At 36.1% G+C, this 26,958-nt stretch overlaps 1 protein-coding gene across 1 annotated transcript in view; it reads left to right on the top strand.

The window, feature by feature from the left end:
• The first annotated feature begins 15,126 nt into the window (after nt 1–15,126).
• LOC116094309 (vomeronasal type-2 receptor 1-like) overlaps nt 15,127–26,958 on the top strand; it is a 25,193-nt gene continuing 13,361 nt past the window's right edge. The window contains exons 1-3 of the mRNA XM_031376168.1: nt 15,127–15,152; nt 22,299–22,590; nt 26,825–26,950. Of these exons, the coding sequence (XP_031232028.1) occupies nt 15,142–15,152; nt 22,299–22,590; nt 26,825–26,950 (429 nt within the window). The 5' untranslated portion in view covers nt 15,127–15,141. The remainder of the gene's footprint in view (nt 15,153–22,298; nt 22,591–26,824; nt 26,951–26,958) is intronic.

Here is a 26,958-nt window from a genome sequence, read left to right as displayed (position 1 = left end):
CGTCCTAAGGGGCTGCAAACCCTTTAGCTCCTCGGGTCCTTTCTCTAGCTCCTTCATTGGGGACCCTGTACTCAATCCAATGGATGGCTGTGAGCCTCTACTTTTATATTAGTCAGGCACTGTAAGAGCCTCTCAGGAGAGAGCTAGATCAGGCTCCTGTCATCTAGCACTTTCTGGCATGCACAAAAGTGTCTGGATTTGATGATTGAATATGGAAGGATTCCCAGGTGGAGCACTCTCTGGATTGTCTTTCCTTCAGTTTCTTCTCCATAGTTTGTCTCTGCAACTCTTTCCATGGGTATTTTGTTCCCCCTTTTAAGAAGGAATGAAGAATTCACACTTTGGTCTTCCTTCATCTTGATTTTCTTGTGGTTTGTGGATTGTACTTTTTGATTCCAATCTTCTTGGCTTATATCTACTTATTAGAGAATGCATACCATTTAATGAAGCATTAAACTTGTCTACAAGTCTCTTTACTATTGGGACTGTTTTCTGTCTTTTTTTTTTTTATTCCTTTCTGTTCACTTGTTGCTTTTCGCTTACTTGGTTGGCTCCTTGTTGATTATTGTCATTGTTTCTATTTTTGTCACATCTTCTCTACATTTAATATTTTACTTTAACTTACTGCTTTTTAAGTAGTCTCACTGTATTATCTTTATTCCTGTCCTCACATTTATTTACTGTTGGTTTTGTAGTTTTTATTATTGGATGCTGTTTTTATTTTCTTTTTGCATTTGTTTGATTTTTTTCTCAAAACTCTTCCTTGTTTCTCTTTTTCTCCTACATTTTTCTTCACTCCTTTTGTTTTTCATTATTTCCCCTCTATTTCTTCATTTTCTATGCCTACTTCCTTTTTCTTACCCATTTATGTTTAACACCAGCCCTAAATATTAATTTTATATTTTATATAAAGATTATAGCATACACTTTAGTAGCTTTTATCTTTTTAGTTTTATGGACAATGGTGGATCACTGGACTATAATAGATTTCATGCACTTTTAGACCTTTCTTGGGTTCATTTTATTGCTGTTACAACAGTTTAAATTCTTACACTTTGTGGTCCTGAGGGATGAGCCATTGTCTGTAGCCCAGTCTATGAAAGGCGTCTAAATAAAACCAGAAGAGACATTCAAAACACAACATAAAAACGTAGTGCCCTGTGGAGAGTTGTATGAATGCTATCTAACAGGCTCAATGTACCTATTGTACTCTTCAACTCACAGATTATCTGCATAAAGCGGGAAAAACCCCTTCTCTACCATGGAAGAGAGTGGGGATCATGCAGCCCCAATCCCTCCTAGGTATGTATTGATGGTTGATAGGTGAAAAAAGCTCATTCTTCATTTATCTGGTTACTGATAAGGTTTACATGGTTCTGTGAACAAACTCTCAGTTATCCTATAAACAGCCTTAATGATTGACACACATTGGGACACACACACATACACACACACACACACACACACACACACACACACACACAAGACATCAAATTAGAAAGATGGGGACAAGAAAAGATAAAATGGTGAGTATGATTGGAGATACATAAAAAGGCTAAAATGAAACATTATAAGTAATTAACATAGTCAGGCGGTGGTGGCGCACGCCTTTAATCCCAGCACTTGGGAGGCAGAGGCAGGTGGATTTCTGAGTTCAAGGCCAGCCTGGTCTACACAGTGAGTTCCAGGATAGCCAGGACTATACAAAGAAACACTGTCTCTAAAAACAAACAAACAAAAAAGGTAATTAACATAACAGTAATTATATCTGTTTGACTTAATTTAAATGAAATAAATAGGGGTCATACAATAATTTAAAAATAAAGGGAAAAAAAGAAATTTTCTGGGTGGTGGTACCACATCTCTTTTATCCTAACACTTAGCAGGCAGAGACAAGTAAATCTTTAGAAGGTTCAAGCTAACCCTTGTTCAGAGAGGCCAGGGATACACAGAAAAACCTTATCTAGAATATAAACAAACCAACAAAAAAGAAAGAAATAAATCAATAGGAAATTTTCATTCATATTAGCTTTAGAAAAACACCTAGGAATAAACTTAACCAAAGAAGTGAGATAGCTCTGGTTTAAGTGCTTAAGACACTAAAGACAGATTTGGGGAAACAACTTTGATCCTAGCACTTAATTAGGCCGATCTCTGTGAGTTTGAGATCAATCAAAACACCACAACAAGTTCCATATCAAGCAAAGCTGCATATTAAAACCCTGTCTCAAAAGCAAAAAACAAACAAACAAACAAATAACAACAAACCTTGAAGACTTTGGAACAATGAAAGATCCTCCATGTTCATGAGTGACTGACTCCTCATTGGGAAAATTTCTATATTACTGAAAATAATCTATAGATTCAATGCAATCCCTTCAAAATTCCAGTAGCATTCTTCACATACCTTGGAAAAATGATAAAATTAATTAACATAATAGATGCTCAATAGCCTATATAATCTTTATGGAAAAGATAAATGCTAAAGTATCTTTACTCTAAATGCAAAACCTGTGTCAAATATATTTCCAAAAAATTGAAAGACACTAGCAGAAAACAGAATTGAAGGGAAGACTCAGAATTAAAGCCTCACTGCTATAGCCAAATAATTTTATACAAAGCTGTCAAAATGTATGTGGGGAAAAGACAGACTTTACTAAATGTTGCTAGAATTTTTTTTATTTAGATTTTTTTTTTTTTTTTTTGGTTTTTTGAGACAGGGTTTCTCTGTAGCCCTGGCTGTCCTGGAACTCACTCTGTAGACCAGGCTGGCCTCGAACTCAGAAATCCGCCTGCCTCTGCCTCCCAAGTGCTGGGATCAAAGGTGTGCGCCACCACTGCCCGGCTAGAAAATTTAACATCTGCATGCAGAAGAATGAAATGAGGCTGCATCAAAAAGTGGACCACTCACTGGAAGATCTGAAACTCTAAATACATTAAAGGAAAAGGTAGGAAAAGCCCTTCACAATATAGGCAATGGAAGGGCTAGCTGGAAAGGACTACAGTAGCATGCAAAGTAGCACAAAGTAGTGCAAGACAGTGAGCTGACAGTGAATGTGTGCAAATAGCCAGAAAATTAAATCCTATACAAAAATCCAGCATGAAATAGGACAATGAAATAAATATTCTCAAAGGAAACCACAGGGGGCTAGAGGCATTGTTTAGAAAGGCACTTACCACTCAAACTCTGCAACCTGAGTTCAAATCTCAGAACTCATACAATGAAGAAGAGGGCAACTGATTCCACAGAGTGTCTTCCTATGTCCACATGCACACGATAGCATAGATGCCTACGTGGGTACCTGCACACATGTCAATGCATACACTCACATACTGAAAAATAATAAAAATACTTAAATTCTTTTAAAAGAAGAAATATTAATGTTCAATAAAGCTGCTTTTAAAAAATGGTCAAAATCCTTAGCCATTAGGCAAATGTAAATGTTAAAATGTTTGAGAGTCTATTTCACTGCAGAAAAAATGGTTGCCACCAAATGGTAGGCCACAACAAGTAAGACATCCTACTACTTACTATGTTATCTCAGAAAATTTGAGAAACCCTACACCTTGGGACAAGTCCCACTCAAAAACCTGCCTCTCTTAAATTCCCCCAGGGGAGTAGGCCACTTCAGTGTGTAGATGATTTATTAATCTTGCTGCAGCCCAGAAAAATGTATTCCATATCAAAATACTATTCAAGTTCTTCAAAAATTAGTGGCACATAGATATAAAGTTTTTCCTTTAAAAGCCCAAATTTCTCAACACAAAGGTCCAGCTCTTGGTAAATATTAACCGCATGTACATGAAACTGACCAAATCATGTGGCTAGTAAACATTTCAAGAACCACCAAAAAAAAAAAAAAAACACACAAAAAATAAACCATTGGAACATTTCTCTGAGTAACAACAAAACTAATTAACAGGTAAACAATAGGCTTAGCCTCTACTTCAGTCTGCCTTACTTCAAATTCCAACCCTCCAAAATCCTTACTAGAAACTTCAGTGGGCTTAATAAACTTTAAACCAGAAATTCACAGTACCATGGAGGGATGGTTGCACAGTCCAGAGAACAGTCTGTTACTCCCAGCATCCTCCCAATGAAATAGTTTGCCATACTTTGAAGTCCAAGGCCATTCACACAAAAGTTGTAATCTTTACACTGGTAACAGAGGTCCTCATGATCCATTTCCAAAGATTTTTCAACCTGTGTCAGAGCAATTCTAAATTATTCTTCAGACCACTTTCTTTTTACAGACTGTCCAATATAGTGGAGTATGCCAGAGGAAGATTAGACAGTACAGTTCATTCACCTACCTACATGCAAGAGACTCAAATACCTTTCATTCTTTTGAACACCTTCAATGGGTGAATTGACAAATTCCCCATGAAAATCAAACATTCTGATCATCCTTATAGAATATATTGTTCTTCACTTTGGACTCCTCTGTCTCTAAAATCAGATAATAACCCAGCTTTCATTTCTAATGTGCTTCCCTGATCCCAGATAGGATTCAATTAGAGAAACAAGAACTTCCTTCCCAAACCCTGCTTTGTGATCCTAAAAACACAAGGCCCCTTCACAGATCCCATGTATTCATTTATTCATTCTTTATAATGAGTAAATGATCAGAACCTGAACCTGATCTTTCTTTCATTCTAGAACCTGTGAAAAAGGCAAAGTTCCAGGCCCCAACCTACAACTACTGATTCTGACACATTGGTGAGCTTGAACTAAGTATTCTGGTCAAGGATATATCCTGTTGATCTGATATTTGCCACACTTAGACTATTAACATTTTTGATAGGTATTTGAATGCATTTGACCTGATGACCACATGCCCAAAACAGCCAATCCATTGGTATATTCAGAAAAAATGATTATTCTTTACTACTCAGTGGAACCGCATATCCAGTAGTCCAAAATGGCTCACTGTCTGTTCTTTCCTCTAACTCTCATTGGAATATGGCTATAGCCACTAATTTACACATCTATGGCAGTTTCTTACCACATGGTGGCATTAGAGTTTCAACTGAGACCACATGTCCTAGAAAACTGAAAGTATATATCAAACAAGATTATTCTTCCCTGTACTCTGCTCTCTATAGATATACTCTACTTGGGACAAACAATATGAGTCCTTAAAAATGAAGTTTAGGGATGAACCATAATTATAATAATATTACCCATATTATTATGGGGAACTTAACTATTTTCTTTAGATATGAATAAAGTATCTTTGGAATCATCTTTTCCTTACAGACATAAGTATACAAGGATTTAGAACTCCTAACATGTAAATACAGTCCCAACTGGAATGAGAAGTATGGATTGGAGTGTAGAAGCAGTATGTCATTGGCCAGTTCAGGTCTGAGATCTAGAAAGTTAATTTTCAGATGCCTAGGAATAGATAAACCATCATCCTAGGACATCAATGGGAATATGCAAATTAGATTTTTGGCAGTCTGTGCATAAAGTAATGAAATGGAAAGGAATTCAACAGATTAAGTATTAAGATACTTCCAGACTGACAAGTTACCAATGAAAAAATGTTTTAATTTATGTATATATGGAGTGTATATACACATGAGTGCAGGTGTCCAAGAGACTAGAGTTATTGAGTTCACATGAAAGTGGAACTACAAGTGATTATGAGCGGCACAAACATGTGTTGAGAATCAAAATTTGGTTCACTTCAAGTGAAGTATACACTTTTAACCACTGAGCCATCTCTCCAGCCCCTAAAGTAAATTTTTTATATCAATCCTAAATTTTATTAGTTCAGACTCTTAAAGGGAGAGAGCATTTGAACTGTGACACACGTATCAGTTCTCTTTCAGGATACCATATTTAACACAGAGATTTCTCATGCACAAACATGTCATTATTCTCTGTAGCTACACCCTTATTCCACTTACCCATCATCATTTAAAATTACAGTCATTATTTGAGATTACCACATCATGAGACAGATATATTCTAAGAAATGTATTCTGAGGTAATTCAGTCATTGTTCAAACATCATAGAATCTGCTTCACAAACTATACCAGGTACATCCTATGTTTATTTGCTGATGCCTTTGGCATAACTATTGCTGCATTCTCACAAACTGGGAAGTGTCACGGCAGTGTCTAATAGGCAGAGAACTTAGATGAGAAAATGAGTCAAGCCTAGTCACAATATTTTTAATGTTATGATTAGTATGCGTATCCCACTGTCATATGATTTCACAACAACCGTGTCTTACATCATAAAGATTGTCCAGAGTCACAGAGTTTTCATTTATTTACTCATTTCTAAGTGATAAACTTTTTTGTAAAGATTCAGGAAATCAAACAATGAAAGTGAATCAGTTCGTGTTCTTAGTCACAAAAGGAGAGCATTCAACAGGTCATGTACAAAGACATTTACTGTAGGAATTTTGAGATATTGGCAAGTAGGAAATATCTCATTTTTTCAAATTCAATAACATTTTTAGCATTATGCTTGTCTATATTAGCAAATAATTTTCTGTACCTGTGAACATAATTCTAGAATATTTTCTTATATTAAATTTTAAACCATCTAGACTATAATTAAGTTTGACGGGGTCATGAAAGATTATACTTTCAAATTTTGTTGAGTATAATTTGACATGAATATGACACTTGCCAACCATGCTCCTCTTACATTGTGCTTGACCTTTCTACTCTCAAGGTCATTGGACCTTGTAATACTAACCAAGAATATTCTCTATTTTCTGGTGTCAGCATTGCCTTCAGTACTTGATAGAATCCACTGCAGAATTTGTTAGGTCTGGAGTTTCCCTGTCCTGCTCCCTGTGGTAAGGAAATCATCAGATCTTATTTGATCTGATTGCACAGTTCCAGTGGCTTTTTCAATATACAGCATACATCCAATTTGGCCTTGCTTCTGTAATTTATCTGTTATGAATAACAAACCATAGTGGGGAGTGTATACAGACTACAAATGCACACACACACACACACACACACACACATACACAAGCACACACACACAGATACACACTTGAATCCAGGTATCAGATATTATATCCTTAACCTAGGAAGTACATCAAACATGCCATCAAAATGTTGATCTTCTTAAGAATCCATAGAACCACTCTCCTCCCCACCATGAACCAAAGCAAAGCCTAATCCCAAGATCAGTACTCTGAGCTCCACCTCCATTCAGACTTTGGTTCAATGTGTCTACACAAAATTAATAGTTCTTAGGTCTTCAAGCATCATCATGTTGATCTTCCCCAGTTTCTACACTGTTGGGACACCTGTCTGAAGTTAAAGCACTATTACCAAACAGTGATTTTACTATTAACTTTTTGTTTTTCAAATTAAAAAAAAGAATCTTGATTCCCTTAACCCAGGCATAACCTTTCAAAGAATACATTTGAGTGGTCCACATTCAACCTTGAACCATACTACTTGTGCAGAAAACTGTCTCACTTTTCATTGACACTAATTTTGGTCAAGCATCAACTTGGACCTCTTCAAATAAACTTGAAATGTTATCCATAAGGTTCTATTGTACATGGCTTTGTACATGGTATAAACAATGATCACGGAATTCTTCACAATCTACTTCTGAGAGAAATCTAGGCAGAAAATCTACAAAATAAACAGGTTAGAGGTGAAGCTAGATTATAGATACAGAAACTGTCAGCATTAATCCTATCTAGAAGCATGGTTAATAGATTATCTTTTCATCTTGGTTCTCAGAAAGAGTAGAATTTAGCATCAAAGACAAAGAAGAGGAAGAAGTGATGTCACTCCAACAAAATGGAAGAGTAAATGAGGCAACTTGGCAAGCTAGTGAGGACAGCAGCAACCTAAAGGGAGCCAACTTCCTGACTCTTTTTAGCAAGCAGCTCATTTTTCTAGGCTTAAGGAGACTCATTTGTGATATAGTGGTAGTATTATTTTCTAGCTCTTGACATAGCTGAAATGAGATGTTGCCTGCAAATTGCATCACATAATATTGACTACAAGAAAAACCATAATAATTATCTTTAAAATTTATTAAATATTATTTTTAGAAACAAAAAATATAAATTTTATTCAAATGATTAAAATTGGAGGACATAAAAAGGAGATAGAGAAATAAAGTACTCATCCCTAAAAATAGAGGCTCCAGTTAAAAATCTATCAGGCTGGATTATAGGTTTTGTATCCATACACTCAGGGAGACTTCCTGGAATGAGTGAATACTCAGCTGGTGCACACAGAGATATATGTGCATAAACACTCCCACATAACACAGAGCTGAAAACTCAAACATCGATATATCACAATAGGTAACCTGGAATAAACTATTGAAGAGGGACAAGAAGGGACAAACATTTATTTTTAGCTGAACATTGAGAAAAATTGAATGTCTGAACATCCTCTCCTATTTCCTGACTTCATTTGGTATTTTTCACATCACTGTAAGGTAGGAATATACTATAAGGTGCTACAATGTTTCTATTGATATTGAAATTTTATAGAGCATTATTTTTAAAATTATGAAATTTGAAGAGAAACAAAAAGTAGAACTGATATTTACTTTTTACATATGTTTTAACATGAGAGGCTGAGTAAGTTCTGTGATACATGATATTTTAATGTGACCAAGGCCATATAGAGGATGCCTAGATCTTAGACCCATGGTACAACAGCCAAAACAATTACCCAGGCTCAAAAGAAATGAGAACAATTTCTCAGGAGGCCAAATATGTATGTTTATGAAAAACTTATCTGCGTGTGCACAGAATAGCATCTGCAGCTTCTACCTTACATATATTTATACCCTGAGACTGCTTACGAAAAGATACTTCACACAAGACTTCCCAACCCAATGGTATAGCTAGTGATCATAATGATGGCCCAGGTTGCAGAGGTAGTGGTTCAGGATTCATGCTGACTTCAGTTTCATTGTATATACATGTTTGTGTGTCTGCTTTTCTTCCTTCTCTCAACAACACAAGTCAGTGTTCCAGGATCCAATTTGTGAAGGACAACACACACCAGCCACTCTTTTCATACACAAAGCCCAACTAAACAAATATGTTACTAACAGTCAATCAAGAGGGAACCACAAAATTTCTCCTGATTACAGAGGTACTGTAGAAAATGTACCATGATACAAAAAAGACATTAATGAAGTATTCAGTTACTTACCTGTTCAGAGACAAAGCCTATATATTTATGTACCAGTAGTTACCTAAATTACCTAAACTATGGAAAGAGAGAGATAGAGAAATAGATTTTTCCCAAAATTCCTCCTTTATTTAAAAAAAATATTCTCCCAAAATATCAGAGAATATTTTTGATGGTATCTTTCCTATATTCATCACATGTAGACTCATAAAAGCAAAGGGCAGACAGTGGCCACGAGTGGGCCAGTTTTGTTTCCAATACCAAATACCATAAAGACTCATTAAATCAATATTTTTCTTCTCACACAAAGAGTAATCTCAGATTTGGTATTTCAAATTGTCCTGATAAATGTTGACAATTATTACTAGAAGGAATATTATCAACCTCTAGAAAAGTAATATTTTAAGTAAATAAAAGTATCCATATTCTAATCTTCATAACCTTTATTATTTAAACTCAAAACTTCTTGAAGGATAAAGTAATTGTGCTTCTGCTGGACATCACCATGTTTCAAACTGGCTTTTCATGATGATCTTTCTCACACACAGTTTGAATCAATGAAAACAGTTGAAGAAAATAATAATGAGTGCAGGTTGAATTACTATGGCTATGTCATCAACTATATTCCTATCTCAAAATGCCCCTCCCTCTACTGGATTTCTTTCCAAAGAGGAGTATTTGGTTAAAGGTAGTCATGCCATAATGTTGTTTAATTCAACACACCCATTAAGGGAATATAAGCATGACTTTGAGATAGACTTCAGAGTATAGGAATACCTTTTTAAGGAGAAAGTGCTGTGGATCTGACATTGATCTATGGGTACAGCAGAAATTCATTAGAAATCATTATACACGTACTTTCTTTTAGCAGAACAATTGAATTCCCCTATCTACTCTCAGGTTCTTGACCACCCAAGCAGTGTCAGGATTAGTTCCACCTCATGGAATAGACCTCATAGGATGTCGGTTACTCCAAAAATCATTGTGCTACTGTTATTGTAGAATATCATGCAGGTAGGTCACATTTGTAGATAGAAGTGTTTGTAACTGGATTGCTGTTTACCACTTTCCCCTGGTTAGTGTGCAGTTTATTTCCTAGTACTAGTAAGAGTAAGGGCTCTAGTTAGGCACCAGCTTGACATTTAATACCCAATGAGATATGTATCACCTACCAGACACTCAACCTTGGAATGAGTTCCAAATTTCCAGGAAAAAATGACTTAGATATTGGCAATTGAAACAAAGAAACTGACATGGGTTATAAGAGAAGGCTGATGATGTCTGCAGGAAGAAGGAAAGATGGATCCACTGCAAGATTAGCCAAAGACTCCATTCAGTCCACCATACTCTGTTGTGCTGTTCTGCTTTGCTTCATTATTGTAGTAGTAAACATTATGACAAAGTACAAATGGAAGAAAAGTGTTTATATGGTTAACACATTATAGGTCATCATTGAGATGAGCCAGTGTAGCAATATGAAGATACAGAATGAATCAGAGACCATGGCAATTCTGCTTACTGGCTTGTTCTCCTGTAATTGCTCAGCTACCTATCTTATTCATTCCATACGCACACTTGCATAAGGATAGCATCTTCCATGTTGGGCTGGGTTCTCCTATGTCAATTAACCATCAAGATATGGCCAAAGACAATACTATGTAGGCAATTTTTCGATTGTTATATCCTCCTCCAAGTGACAATAGTTTGTGACAAGTTAGCAGATATTACCAAGGATATACCCTGTCTATGGTGACCATCATTCTTTTACTGTAAATATTCCTCACAATGAAGCTCCTCCCTAGCTTTCAAAAGGAAGAGTCTCTTTCCCTGTAAGGCCACATCATGATGGCACAAGCATGACATTATCCCTGTGTACTGTTCTTTCTCCTCAAGGAGTGATTTGGTTCCTAATGATGCAATACCCTCTGTCTTAAAGAAGTACATTTCTAAAGGGTAAATTCACATTACCTGCATTTCTAAACAAACTATTTCCAAGCATGGCATACCCCATTTTTCTAGCAATGTGAACCCAAGCATGTATTCATTTTACACTGTCAAATAAAATGAAAACCTGCTTCAAATAGGACATCTTCTGTGGCAAAGCAAACTCTGAAAGAACGTTGTTGTACACAACAGAGAGTGGCATAGAGCAGAAAATAACCTGATCTCAACATCTTCCTTAATAAAAAAAGTATCCAGGAAACTAAGTGCACTCTTGATATCCCTACTGATTCAAAGAATTCTGCCTAGGAAACAAGGTGATGATTACTGTGTTCATGCATATACTCTCATGGCACAAAATGTACTTGATATTTCATCATTTGCTGAGATTGAAAGTAGTCAAAAACCTGAACAATTATGTTGGGAAGTGTAATTGGCATGTAATGTCTGATAAGATATTATGATATCTGGCCAAAGGATGGGATCCACTATGAGTTCTCCTTGGCAGATAGGATGTTCTATTTTCTCAGAATACCCAACACCATTCACCAGCAGTATACATGGGTCATGAGCTTTCCCTAAATTCATACTGCCTTTAAATACTCTTTATTTGTGTTGAGGAGAGTATGGTGTTCTCAGGTGTTCTCTTTGCTTACTGGCAAAGGCAAGTCTGGACAGAATCTCTCGGTATTATTAGAGGACAGACTGATTATTGGCAGTGTCCTTAGAGATCTACAAAGATGAAACACAGCAAGGGACAATGGAGGATCTTACACTCACATCTCAGACCCAGGAGACTGAGTTTTCACATACAATTAAACACCATGGTTACTTGTAGCAACATCCATATGGCATCATTTGCCTGAGTCAGGGATTCTTAAACCTATGTTCAAAATTCTTTGATAGAATCAATCTCACCTTGATAGGCACAAAACAAATTTCCTACTGCTAATTCAAGCAGTATTTATGGTTATATAGCATTGAGTTTGACTCTGAAAAATATGCACTCTCAGCCAGAGAATTTATGGCACTCAAAGTAGAAAACAGTGGAGTGCTGGGATCCTAAGGAGGAAAAGAAAGCAAACTAATGAAGAGACTAGAGCTAGATTTTTAAGTTCCCAGACTTCACTCATGTCCTTTCTTTGTATGGGACTAAAAGAGGACATGGGTTTTTGTGTCCCTATTCTAGCCTGCATTTGGCATGGGAGTGCATGTCTGCTCATTTACGAAAGGTAAACCAAAACAGTCACCCGAGGTGGTGTGCTTAGAAATGAGACATTGAGTTCCCATAGATGTGCATTTCACAAGACATATCCCAGTGAGAGTACAGAGAACTTTTGTCAACTTTTCTTGACCTTTGTTGACTTATATGGCATTTAGAAGATAAAATAACTGTTCCCCTGATAGAAGTAGACCAGTATTTTGAAGAGTCCCAAACTGGATACCAAATACTGCTACAGAAATCAAGGTTCTTCAACCTGTATCTAATTCATGATGTGAGAAAGATTAAGCCATGAGGATACTATTTTAAAGTATATGGTACTCATTGAAAATAACAATATAACTTAATATGACTTAATAATTTTATGGTCTCTAGAATACTGTTTCCTGTGAAGATTAGGAAAAGTCACTGTGGGTGATAAATATAATTTGCAAGAGGTGTCCTTGACAACCAAATAGTAATTATCTCAAAACCGCTGCCTTTGGGAAGAAAGGGAGGCCAGGCAACATTCTGAGGCATTCTGGACAGATTCTTGATGTAGCCCAGAAGCTCAATAGGGATTCTCATGCTATTGGCACTGAGGAGTGATTCCTAACCAATGAGACATTTTATTAGATGAAGCCAAACTCTGAAAAGTATGTTGGGAGAGAACACCAGAGAATCAGGCTATTCACTAAGACTGGTCAGCAAAACCTTGAAAATATAAGGAAGGTTCTATGAGGCCCATACACTTTGAAAATAAAGACTCTGTGGACACATGGAACACTGATAGCCCTGTAGCTAGGTTGACTGATGATTCTAATGATACCATGTGAAAAACAAATGCATGTTAGGATTATAGTAAGAAGAGTACTTGTGAAAGAATTGTTTTGAATGAAGGGATTACTTTCACTACTATATTTTTATTCTTTGTAGAAATAGAAGCCATGTTCTCATACTCAATGAGATAATATAGAGAAATATGAAAAAGTTAAAAACTTGCACAAAATATAGCCATGTAGTACCATGTGTAAGCATTGATCATAACTGGACATGAATATAGAAATACAAAGAAGACTGCATGTAAAACCATGATAAAAAGAGAACATCCCCCCTCTTTTGACTTCTTGCTCACAGTAACTACTTTTTTGCCTATGAAAGACACTAGAGTGGTGAAGAAGTAGAAAATATAGGTAAACTATAGAAATTGGGAATGTAGTTTTAAGTGTTGATTTGATGTCTTCTTTTTTTTTTTACTTGAACTGTTTTGTGTTTTGTATGGGTCATTAAATGTATTCAGGAATATGAACTACAAGACCCTTGTATCCCAGCATGTGATGAAATTATAGCTGATTCTAAGTTTTCTATGTAGCACTTTTAGTTTATTATTAACTTTAATATAAGTAAAACTTGTGCACTAAGGATTTTAAAAATGCTTTTATTCATTCACTTTATGTCCCAACATTATGCCCTACTTCTCCTGCCACTGCCCCTCACACTGATCTTCTCCCCATTCCCTACTCCCTATTTAGAGGAGAAGGGGAAGAATCCCAGGATCCTCTTCTTATCAGGTCCTTCCCAGTCCCTTTCCCCACCCCATTCCCAGAACCTCACATCAAGTCACTGCAGGATTAGGCATATCCTTTCCCGCTGAAGCCAGACAAGGTAGCTCAGTTTTGGAAACAGGGCGCAGAGGCTGATAACAGATTCAGGGTCAGCCCTCACATCAGATGTTGGTAGACCCACTTAAAGACCAAGCTGCACTGCTGCTGCATATGTGCAAACAACCTATGTCCAGTTAATGTTCTTTCATTGGTTAGTGGTTTAGTCTCTGGGAAACCCCCCTACTGCCCACATATATTCCACAAGACTCCCTGAGCTCCATATTATACAGTGCTTTATTTTATTATAAATTTCAACATTATAAGTAAAACATATATGTCAAGGTTTTTTTTTCTTTTTTATTTCTACTGGTTCTTTAAAATGTTGTTGGGAGAAAAAACATGTGATCAAATTGTTCCATACATTTTCCATGACCCAAAACTTGTACTGAATTTTCTTCTGAAAATACTGTATAAACTTTATTCTAAGGGTTTTAAGGGGAATGATTGAAAATGAGCAAAGAGGAAGACTGGGAAACTTGGAATCATTATGCCTTAACCTGGAACAAGAAACTTGTCTCTGAGTGAGGGCTAGCAATCAAAGGAGCAGAAATGGCTGGAAATGTGGCTGCACAATGGAGAACCTTCCTGGCATGCACAAAGTCCAAAGAGTTGGCTGCAGTGAGATTTGATGAAGCTGCTAATGCCAAAGGAGAGGAAAGAGTTTCTACAACTTAAAATAACTTTCAAATTGAATCCCATGATTCTGTCATTGTTCATCACTGCAAAGCACACAGGATAAACAGGTGCCTCCTATCAGAGGATTGCTCAGCTCCTATTCCAGATCCATAAATTGCAAGTGGTTGTGACATCTATGTCTACAACATGAAATTATTTAGTCAGGAGCAGCAAGCAGGTTAGGCATATGCACACTCCAACACTCCATCAAGGTGCTTCTTAAAACTTTTTTTTCACCTCAACACTTTCATTACCCTCAAGCTCACCACGTGAAAATGGCTAGCAGAAAAAAGTGCTTGAATCTGGGATTTGCTGTAATTTTGTGGGTTGAGTCATATGCTCAAAATATTTATATTGACCCGAATGTGCCATGCAGGTTGCTGCGCAAATTTAATTTGACTGGATATGTCGAGGCTGAAAACCATTCTGTTGTTATTGGAGGGCTATTTCCTGTTCACTATAGGACCATCCCAACAAGTGACTCTGATGAGGAAATAGAATCACCCATGTGTGAGGGGTAAGCCATTGTTAAATCTTGGTTTGTTTGTTTGTTTGTTTCAGGTTAATTTGGGTGGCCAGAAAAGAATGGATAGCTTGGGGAGTGTATTTCCATTGAAGTTCTCACTCTGGCACTTTCTGTCTTCATCTCATGCTTGGGACAACATACAGTAACAGGGACTGCCTGCAGTATGTGGGACAGAGACATCTTAGAAGCCTGTGGCAGTTCCTTGTAAAAAAGAACAGGGGGCATCTGGGACCATGAAAAGCCTGAGACACATCCCTCCAGGGGACTTGCCATCTGAAATAAGGGACTGCCTGCAATAGGCCAGAATGGAGACATCTTAGTAGTCCACACTGCTCTTTGTAAAAACCAGTTGTTCCCATTTCTCCTAACCTTAGCCCTGGACAACGGCTGTATATATTTCTTTTGTGTGTAACTGCTATTCAGTTGGCCTTGGTGTAGATAATTATTCTATTATATCTGACTTTCTTACTTCTTTCTCTGTCTGCTTTGATAAATTCTGTTAAACTAGATGTTCCTTGATGCAGTGATGCTTTAACAATTAAAAATTGAGGCATTGGGCACAACACAGCACTGTCTTAATGGTCCAGGTGCATGCTGTGTGTCCTCATCTTTAAAACAATGTAATAACTGCACAGTGATAGTTATAGATTAATGTTTGACTTGTAGAGAAAGTTTGAAGAAATTAGAAAATGAATTAGATTCAACATTGGGACCTCAAAAAAGGAAAAAATACTGTCTTTATGAGAAATTTTGCACAACATTTGAGAGTGGTTCCTGGATAATAGAGTACAGCATACATACAATTATGTATTAGTAAATCTAAGTCAAAACACTGGGACTCTTAGAGTCATTGTGTGCAATGTATGGAAATAGAAAGCTAGCAGAACTACTGAGTTAAGGGTTAACTTGTTTCTTTCTGGCCATTGCCTGGCAGCTTTGCCCATGTCATTTATCATTAGAGCTTCAACTGGCATTACAAAATGCAAGTAGCTGGCCTCAGAGCTCTGAGCTCTGAAGTATAATAAGTCAAAAGTTAAAGTTTAAATAATGATAGGTTTGTAATTATTATTTTGGCTATGGGCCCTGGAATAGGGAAGCTTGAATCTTTGGGGAACAATTGTAATTCTTGATTCTTTATGGGATGTGGTTATTCTTTTGAATTTGATTTGGCAATTTTGAATTGATTTATACAATGTATTTTTTCTACCTGCTTTTGGAGTGTCAGTGAAAGACTGGTGCAAGAAAGTCGTGAGAGAGCATAAGAGGAGCATTTGAAGAATGAGTGAAGAGAGAATGTGAAAAGCGAGTGAAGAGAGAATGTGAGGTATGTACAGAGAATATGTGTGATTGAAAGGAGTGTACATGTGGTGCATATGAGATGTGTGTGACAAGTGTGTGAGACTGAAAGGGGAATGCACAGAGGTGTGTAGGATTGTGGAAGTTTAAGAAAAGAAAAGCTCACAGGAGAAAAGCAGAGTATACAGGAGAATCCAGTGTGTATGCAGCCTCAAGCTGCAAGCGAATGAGCAAGAGAGAAAGAGAGAGAGAGAAGAGAGAGAAGTTTTCTTGAAAAATACCTGTTAATTTGTACCCAAAAGTTAGTCTGTGTATATTTATTATGTGCATTCCATATATATCTGCTTCCAGTTGAGAACTCCTATTCTGTGTCGAGGCTGGGCCCTGACAATTTTAGTTTATAGCGGGAGTAGTTTTCTATGGAAGGTTCTCAGAAAGTCACTTCTTAGAGGATTCTCTTGGAACAGAAACAGTAATATCCAAAAGCTTGTTAGGCATATAGAACCAGGGGTTGTATACCATATCTGCAGAAGAGATTCTACACATTCAGAAGACTTCTGTTGGTGTGTGTGAACACTGAGGTTTGAGAAGCTCAAGTGCTGCACAGTGTGCTGCAGCTTCACTGTTGTTACAAGTTCAAGCTTATGTGTGCAGTCTGGGAACTCTGCTTTATGTCTGAGGAAATGCTCATGATATGATTTTGACTTGCAGGAAAACTTCTCTCCCTACTGTTGACTCTTGCAAGATATCATATCAAAAATGGAATACTCAATTCTCAAATATAGCAATTATTGTCAGAGAATAAAAGTAGGGACAGGACTAATGTCTCTTAATATATGTATCTTACTCAAGTACAAATACACAGATTAGACATAAAAAATAATCCAAGACATTAAAAGAAAACAAAACAATAATCTCCAATTCCATTACCATTAAAAATCCATTTTTATTTTTTATATACATTTTTGAGTGTTTTGAAAATAAACTTAAGATTGTCAATAGTATGAGTATAGATATTAATTGTATTAGACATAGTACCTAATATATGAGATTTTTCCATTATATGTTTGGTTATTATAGCTGTGTTGGCAGTTTCTTACATCATTATATCTATATTAATCACAACCCTTTTCCTTTCATACATGATTCAAATCTAAGTTATTACTGGAGGGAGCAATCTTTAGTACGGTTGCTGACAAAGTGAGATTTGTAATGAGTCCCTAATTAATACTTTTTTTCATCTCTCTAAATGGTTTTCATTTTTACAGTGAAGAGCACATGAGGTGAGCGATGCCAGTGATATCACAGCAGCAGATCATCACTTAGTCACAGCTCTCACCTCTCTATAATAATGCCCCACACTAAATTTCCATCTTTTTAATTACTTGTCTTAGTCTCCAATATTTACTGGAACTTTGGAAGTTTTTTCAATGAAAGGTCAGATGGGAAGTACAATAATATCTTTTTATTGATTTTTTTCTTATTGGTTTATAGAGATAGGTCTTACCATTAACTCTAGAGTGCTAGTATATTAAAATGTAGACTAGGCTCACCTTGAAATGATAAAATTTCTCCTCATTCCGCCTTATGCTGTGATTACCAGTATGTATATCATATTATAGGTTTTTAAATTTTCAATATAAGATCTTTGCTTATTACAAATAATTTTGTGGATTTGGAGAAATGGATCAGTAGTTAAGACACAGGTTGTTCTTCCAGAGTACAATTGTTCAGTTCCATGTACCCATGTGGCAGCTTACAACTGTCTGTAACGTCCTTATACAGACATACAGGAAGGCAAAACACCAATGCACATAAAATAAATCAATTATAAAAAAGAATTAACTTTATATGTCCTATAATAGAAATGTGTGAGAAGTAAAAATATCCTCTGGAAAAACTATTTTTTTCACTATGGTTCTTTTAGGGATATACTTAATATTTATTTTTATGATGAGTGGATACTCATTTTTTAACATATTCCTTTAAAATTGGGGTCTATATTTATGTTAATTTTCACCATCAACATTCCACAGTCCTCTTACTTGCACTCAGTTCCAATGTTCTCCAAATAGTTTACACTTTCTTCATGTAACTCAAAGTCTCCTAGTGTGAAAACTGCATCCAAGACTTACTTTATATAGTATTCAGAAACTAGAGTGGATCTAATCTAATGTTACTTTTGTTGTGTCATCATTTACTTAACAATAGCTGCTCCATGAATTCACGATGTGGTTTAGAGAAATCGCATTTGAAAATAAACAACTTTCATAAGATACTAGTAACAGGTGGCAGTGGTTAAATTAAATACGTGAAGAAGATTTATATTATTCTGAAAATATTACAATGAAAGGATACAAAGAAGAGTTTTATATCTTGCTTTGTTTAAGTTATACACAAGTTAAATTTATAACATGTTTTATTGAAGAAAAAATGATACACAACGTGTAATTGTACTGTGGGAATCATAATAGAAACCAATGAATGAAGGAAACTCTCCCCAAGCCTCACCTATTTACTTTGAGATGTTTTCCTTCTTAATCCTTAAGGTAGTGCCATCACTTCTATGCAGTTTTAATCATAGTAAGAGGCCTACTGCTCATTTCAATACCAGTTTTATTCACACTACTCTATCATCTTTCTATTTGATGATTTTTAAAAATAGAAAAAGTTTCCGTACAGCTGAGAAGCTACCACTGGATACTGAAGATTATTCCAGGTTTTTCAATATTGTAAATACCCAGTTTGGGGCAGATAGCTTTTTTCCTTTGGGAAGAATTAACTAATTATTTGACTAATGGAAAAATATAGTTAAAAGCTCAAAGCAGGTGTATATTTTGTAGATCTTGAAAAGAAGTCTGTCTTAATATTATGTGTGGTATCTATGTATCTATCTATGTACCTATCTATGTATCTTTGCATCTGTCTGTCTGTCTGTCTATCTATCTATCTATCTATCTATCTATCTATCTATCTATCTATCTACCTACCTACCTACCTATCTACTTTTCTACCTATTTACTTTACATGCTGATTACCACGAATTCTCTTCTCCCAGAATTCTGCTCATAAAGCTTCTCTCCCACTACTTACCTTTTTCACCTCTTAGAATGTGGAGCTCCCCAACCCCAGATATCAACCCATTTTGCCACATAAAGCCACTGCATGACTAGAAACATTCTTTTTCCCTGAGGTCAGACAAGGCAGCCCAGTTAATGGAACTGAATCCACCGGCTGATAACAGAGTGAAGGTCAGCTCCCTCATCCAGGTTATGGAGGACTGTCATGAAGTTCAAACTGTATGTCTGCTATATTGTGCAGGAGCCCAGGTCCAGAATTTGAAGTGCTTTGGTTGGTGGTTCAGTCTATAGGACCACCCAAGTGTCAAGGTTAGTTAATTGTGTTGGTCTTCTTGAGGAATCCATATTCCCTCCAGGTTCATCAATCATTCCCCTACCTCTTCCACACATTTTCAAGTACCCAGACTAATGCTGACTGTGGGACTCTACATCTTCTTTGATTTGGCAAGATTTTAAGAGACATCTGTTTTTCTTTTTTCTTTTTTAATTTCAAAATGAATCTAAGAACCTCAAGTCACTGCAGGACTCTCAGACTGAAACCAGTAGGAAGAAGGGTCTGGTCACATGTCTTACAGACTGTCAGAGACCACAGATGCCAGCACAGACTACTATACAAAGCAAAACTTTTCATCACCACAGATGGAAAAAACAAGATATTCCATGATAAAATCAAATTTAAACAATATCTGTCTCCAAATTCACCCCTTAATAAGCACTAGAAATAAAATTACACTCTAATGAGGCTAACTACATCTAAGAAGTAATTTCACAACAGTAAAACCAAAAGAAAACACAAACATGCTATGTCAACAGCAGCGTCAAAATAGAAGGAATTTCCCATTTTTGTTCACTAAAATCGCTACATACTTCAACAACAAACATAGTTATTAACTCAGAATAAAGTGTTAAAAAGGTTTTCCAAGCAATCAGAAACAGGAAACAAGCTGAAGTAGCGATCCTACCTTACTTTTAAAAGATACTGCCGTACTTATTTAGATGTGTAATGTTATCAGTATGAACTTGGAAATTAAGTAACTGGATGATAAACAGTGTTCTGGTGTAGTCTCTTCTGTTTTCTGATTTCCTTAATTGTGTTACCTGCCTAGCTTTGTCTTTGAATTACTGATCTTTTCTAGACTTTAATGTTTTTCTACTTCAAGTGTCTTTCTTTAGTTGTAGTAACTTCCCACACCACCTGTCTGTCTGCTGTGCTCTCTCCAGTTCTCTATCATCCTTCAAGCATTGTGTAGCTGTTATAGTCTAGGATACATGGTCTTTGAATTCTTTGCTCATACATCTATTCTCATCTCAGTTTTCTTTTGTGCATATATGTATATATGTATATATATATACACATATATATATACTTTGCATATATATGTATATATACATACTTTGCATATATATGTATGTATATATATGTATATATATATATATATACACACACATACTTTGCTTTATTCTTCTTGCTTACAGTGATCAACACTTTCTGAATCGAGAAACAGAAAATTGGTTCTCCATTATTATAATTACTGTATTTATAGTATACAACACCAGGAGAATTCAACAGCTAAATGTAAATAAAAAGAAAATCTAAAACAAAACACAAATTACACAGACTTCTTTTGGGAGATGTCTCATTTCATAAAGATCTTGCCTTCCAAGAAAGAGGACTTGAGTTAAAGGCCCTAGACCCACCCAAAAACAGCTTGGTGTGGTGACAATGTGCTACCAAAAGGCTCAGTAAGCAGAAACAGGAAGACCAATAGGGATTCCTGGAAGCCTCATATTGCCAAATCAAGATCCAGGATCAAGGAGGAACCCTCTCACTCACAATAAGGTGGAGAGAGACTGGGGAAGACACTAGTCTTTGACCTCTCTTCTCCATATGTAACAGAACATGCATTCACAAAGACAGGAAGGAAAATGCAAATTGTTAATAATAAACACCTAAATTACTTTTAGGTACTTAAGTTACAGTATTTTTTAAACTAAAGATATCAAATTGAATAGTACAGCTAGCTATAGAACATAGCCAGAAAACAGTTACATAATTGCTTTGCATTTTGCTAAAGTATGTTTAGTATTCAGGTGAAAACGAGGAAAAGAAAAGGAGGTTTTGGTGTGGCTTCATGTGGAAGGCCTTGAAAACAATATGGTGATGTGCTACAGGGGCAATATATTCCTTTCTAACAAATGACAAACAAAAAAAAATAGAAGGCTGATACATACATTTTTATATGACAACAGCAAGAAGATAACTTCAGTTAAACATATTCCAAAACAAGTTGTATTTTATACTTGAAGCATAGAATGCAGAAATTTAAATCCTAATCTTAATAACTTCTACAACAATATTTAATGTATTAAAATTATTTTACTGTTATAATTAATATCCAGAAAGAAAAAGGTGCAGAATGAGAGAATAATTATATTTCCAAGTACATTCACTGAAGTAAGATAGCCTGTTCTAAGGGATTGTTAGGTGTGATTGGTTAAGAAAACTGTCAGTAGAAGAACAATTTTGAAAAGAAATAACAAGAAATTTCCAAATATAGTAGCATGAAACAGTTATATAGTGGAAAAATATGAACAAGTAAGATAAAGCCTTAAACCTTTGATATATACAGAAATATGGGGCACCTGTTGTTCCATCATCAAATGCTGCAACCACTCAATTCACTGAAGCTTCTTAGCTGAAAAACTTACTTTTCCTAACCCACTTAGTGGCCACTGGCTCACAAATGTGTTCCCTTTCCAGGTTTAATTTCCGAGGTTTCCGCTGGATGAAAACAATGATCCACACCATCAAGGAGATTAATGAGAGGAAGGATATTTTGCCTAATCACACTCTGGGCTACCAGATATTTGACAACTGTTTCTCCACCACCAAAGCAATGGAGTCATGTTCTGTGTTTCTAACAGGGCAGGAAGAATACAAGCCTAACTGGAGGAACAGCACTGGAAAATATCTAGTTGGAGTTATTGGAGCAGGAGGATCAACTATGTCAGTTGCTGCTTCAAGAATTCTAGGGCATTATGTAGTACCTCAGGTATCTTGGAATAGTGTGCTATGTTCTTAGAAAGAAATACAAACACTGTGCCAGCAGGGGTAGCACAGGCCCTTAATTCTAGAACTTGGAATGTATAGGCAGGAGAATCTCTATGCACTCAAAGCCAGCCTGTTCAACAAAGTGAGTGCCAAGACAGTTAGGACTGTTGCAAAAGAAAATTCTGTCTCAAAAAGACCAGAAAGAAAAAAGAGTGAGAGAAATACAAAGAACATATAGAAATTATTGCAAATAACTATGAGGTCCAGAGATGCTACACTAAGCTACATAGAGAAGATAGAATGGGTCTAGGTTCTGCAAGTTACTCTGTTCAACCAAGCCCTGACAATGTGAATCACTGCCTATTTTCAATGGCACTTGAAATTGCTCAAACTGCTGGAGCATCATGCTTACATTGACTAACATGGTCACTAGGCCCAGAACATTGTTTGGAGCAGGATAGAGGTTATCCAGAAATACTTGGTAGTTGATTAGTGGCTGGAATAAAGCACAGACTTTCCTTTGGGTCTCTGTTGATCCCTGAGAGTCATAAGGGAAATCATCACACTGATATGGTGAAACGAGATTAGGATTCCACATTAACTAGCTTAACAAGTTATTTTAAACCCAGAGAAATTCACAAATACAAATACGAGAAGAAGTAACTGCAAAGCATTAGTTATTAGGAACATAAAATTAGAGAATTATTTCAAAGCCTGTGTCAGTAAAGTCTCAGGATATATTGATGTGAATGACAAGCAAGATTATTGGTGATCCTGAAATAATGGGAGTATTTCTCTCATCTTTTCTTCCTCCATCCTATATTCCATCCTCTTATCCTCACTTCCTTCTTACCTTTTGTTCTTTCTTTCTTCATCCTTCCTTTCTAGTTTCCTTCCTTGCTTCCTTCCTCCTTTCCTTCCTTTCTTCTTCCTTTCTTTCCTTTTCTTTTATGATAATCCAGAAAAAGATCTAAGGACAGGTTCATTGTAGACTGATGCTGCATTAATTACCCACAATTCCAATGAAATACAGGATTTAATTTAGACAGCTCAGAATGTGAGTGGGAAGAATAGGAAAGTACTGTGGAAAAGAATGCAAGGAAAGGTGGGTGACTTGGCATATTTCTTAGGGGTAGGCTTCATGTGATTCATCCAAACAGTGGATATTATGAACTCTATCTTCCCTAAACTCTAATAAGCTCAAAAATAGACTAGAAACCTATAGATCTACTTCTTCATAAGGTCTTTTAGAAACTCTAAAAAAAAATAGTAAAATAAAATTTCTGTTAAAAATATCAATATTAAGAAACTAAAAAGTATAGTTTATCATGATATTAATTTTCTTGTGGAAGAATCAAAGACTGAGAAGGTCCAAGTTACAAGATTTTATATGATAAATAACTCACTAGATCTCAAAAATTTGATATCACTTCTTCCTGAAGAAATTCATGCCAACAAAATAGCTTCAATGAATTTCCTGTTTGTGTTGTTAGAAATAAAAATAAATAATATAAGGTACAATAAGAGGATTAAAAATAAAAACAGAACACAGGAATAATAAATGAAGGAATCAATTGGATCTTGGGAGTTATAGAACATCACACTGGAAGTGATACCTTAAAAGCATGAGACTGGATTGAAGAGAAGATAAAATATTTAGAGTGTATGTTAGAATTTACAGGGTATGTTACAGCAAAGACACATGAAGGAGTGTCAGGAATATGTGGTTGCCTGATCTCCATGCTTAGGTCTCCATAAATGCTAATAGAAATGAGGACTAGTGATGAAGTAAGGAAGGCATGCTTTTCATTTATCTAACAATTGACGTACCTTAAAAAGTGAGTTTCTCAGTTTATAGAACAAGAGTGTTTACTCTTCTGTTGCAGATAATATTAAAAATGATCACTCCACAAACTCTCTTGCCCTGCTGGTACAGACCGGCCACATCACTTTGTCCCAGTGGGGTCCTGCTATTTTCTCCCAGCTAGCAAGATCATCTCATTTACAGGCAATGCCACACCCCCCCAACAATCAGTCATCTAGCACCTAGCTACCCAGTAAAGACATGACTCTTAATGCTTATAATCAGGTTTATATATCAATAAGATCACAATTTTCAAGATCCCAATACAATAATTTCAGAGCCAAAAGATAAAGACAATGTTTTAACCAAATTATTCTAACCTTGTGAAAACCTTAACTACTTGTGGCTGTTTAGAACCATGTGGGGTCTGGATCATCCTCTTGTTTGGCTGCTTCCATGTTGATTTCTCTCCTGCTTCTCTTCTGACCTCTGACCTCCTCACTCCTAAACTTCTTAATCTGCCTTCCTATTCCTGTCCAATCACAGACCTGTCACTGCCCTAATGTGATTGGACAGAGAAAATGCTGTAACATTTCACCCTTTCTGTTTAATTAAAAAAAAATGAAACAACTTTCTCTCAAAATATAAATTGAACACATCTACTACATACTGTAAATTATATACTATAAGATAGATTTAACACCCAGTCCAACATTTTTGTCAATAAAATTGAACACTGTCTTCTATCCTAACTTAAAAGAGAAAAACTTTACACTTGACTATTTCTTTGCTTTAGATTGGATACCATCTGAAAACCATCCTCTCAAAGTAAAAATCCTGGGCTGTCTAGGGGACTATGTAGTTTTTCAAACTTGTCAGAAATCCAAGAATGACTGATAATAATTGAAAATATATAGGAAGCTAACACAGCATCTAAAAATTTAGCCAAGTGATAGAGATTGCTGAACACCTGGACAGCCCTTTACTTCAAAATATTGGAGCATTGGTCTTCAGAATTCTGGCCCATGAATATCTGATAGACCAGACAAACAGAAAAATTAAGGACTTGCCTACTCTGCCTTAGCAGATTAAGCTATCCTAAGCCTGTAACTGTGTCCTTTCTTTGGACAGTATTTGTCTGTGGATGAAGAGGCAGTTCTTGTCTGGTGGTTGTTTCACCACTACCAGAGTAACTCAAAGATGCTCAATTTCTTCTTTGAATCTCAGACTGGGAAAACTGTTGAGAGCAAACTACTCTCAACAAGTGAATAAAATCCATTTAATATCACATTCTGTGGATTTCTGATGTTTTTGGAAACCAACTATCTATGTAAAGTAATATGGATTGTTGTCTGTCAGATACTCTCAGCTATTTTTAGTTAAAATCTTGAAAACACCCTAACAATAAACTCAGAGCCATGAATTCATAAGTTGGCCCTAAACTCACAGGCTTAAACATCTCAGATCTGTTTATAATAACAGCAACGGAAGGACTGGATCTAAGCCCTGTACTTTCAAATATTTAGTATTAATAGAAATTTATACTAATGATAACCTTGATTTTATATCAAAATGAATTCTGTACCAAATAAGAACTTCTGAATTTAACTTAGTAACAACTATAAAGATTTCTGTTATATGAGATTATAGCTATACAATCAGTTCTGACTATTTCCTCCTTGTTCCAAATAAGACTATTTCTAAATTTCTTAGAAAGACAACCTATTTATAATCCTCTCCAGCCCCAAAGCCCAGGAAAATTGGTTGATGACTCTTCATAACTTCTTCAAGTTGAACATGAGCATTGAGGTATTATGAAGGGGTGGGAGAAGGGTAGGGAAAACAGATTTATTAGTACTACTCCTTTCATGTCACTTAAGACAAGTTTTAGAAAATACATACTCAGGACTCCTGACAGCAGGAAATGATAAGAGAAAAGAAGGAGCATAAGAGAATTAAGGTATCAGAGGTAATACAGGGAAAGTACACAGGAGACAAAGTCATGTGACTGTACAGATTGAGACTTGGACTCAGCAAATCATCTCTGTACGTGAGATGCTAAACCTGATGAAGAGGCAGGATATCCTGACTCAGAGGAGTAAAAAAATGTCCAGAAAGATTGTCCAAAAATGTCCAAGAGATCTTCCTGACACTGCTGTAGTCCCACCCATGAAAACTAGTGATAGTAAGTGTCTTTATCTTAACAATAGGCAGCCCTGAAACCTCTTTACTGATAGAGAAACCAAAGTGTTGTGAGAATTGTCCCCATCTTCACCCAGTAAGTAGAAGATCAAAAACAAAGTCATTTTCTACAGAAGGATGTGAGGGCAAATGGATCCCTGTTCATCACCCTCTCAAATATTAAGAAGCTATCTTTTCATTTAAATTTTGGCTCCTGCTATCCAGTAACTATAAATATTTTCAATTTTAGGTGGGATATGCTTCTTCCTCCTCAATTTTTAGTAACAAAGTTCAATTTACACATACTCTTCGCACTATACCTAGTGATAAGTTCCAGTCTGAGGCCATTGTGAATCTGATTAGACACTTTGGTTGGGTCTGGAT

Source organism: Mastomys coucha, unplaced genomic scaffold, assembly GCF_008632895.1.
Source record: "Mastomys coucha isolate ucsf_1 unplaced genomic scaffold, UCSF_Mcou_1 pScaffold16, whole genome shotgun sequence".
NCBI classification, from domain to species: Eukaryota; Metazoa; Chordata; class Mammalia; order Rodentia; family Muridae; genus Mastomys; species Mastomys coucha.
This window is presented reverse-complemented; position numbering and strand designations above follow the sequence as displayed.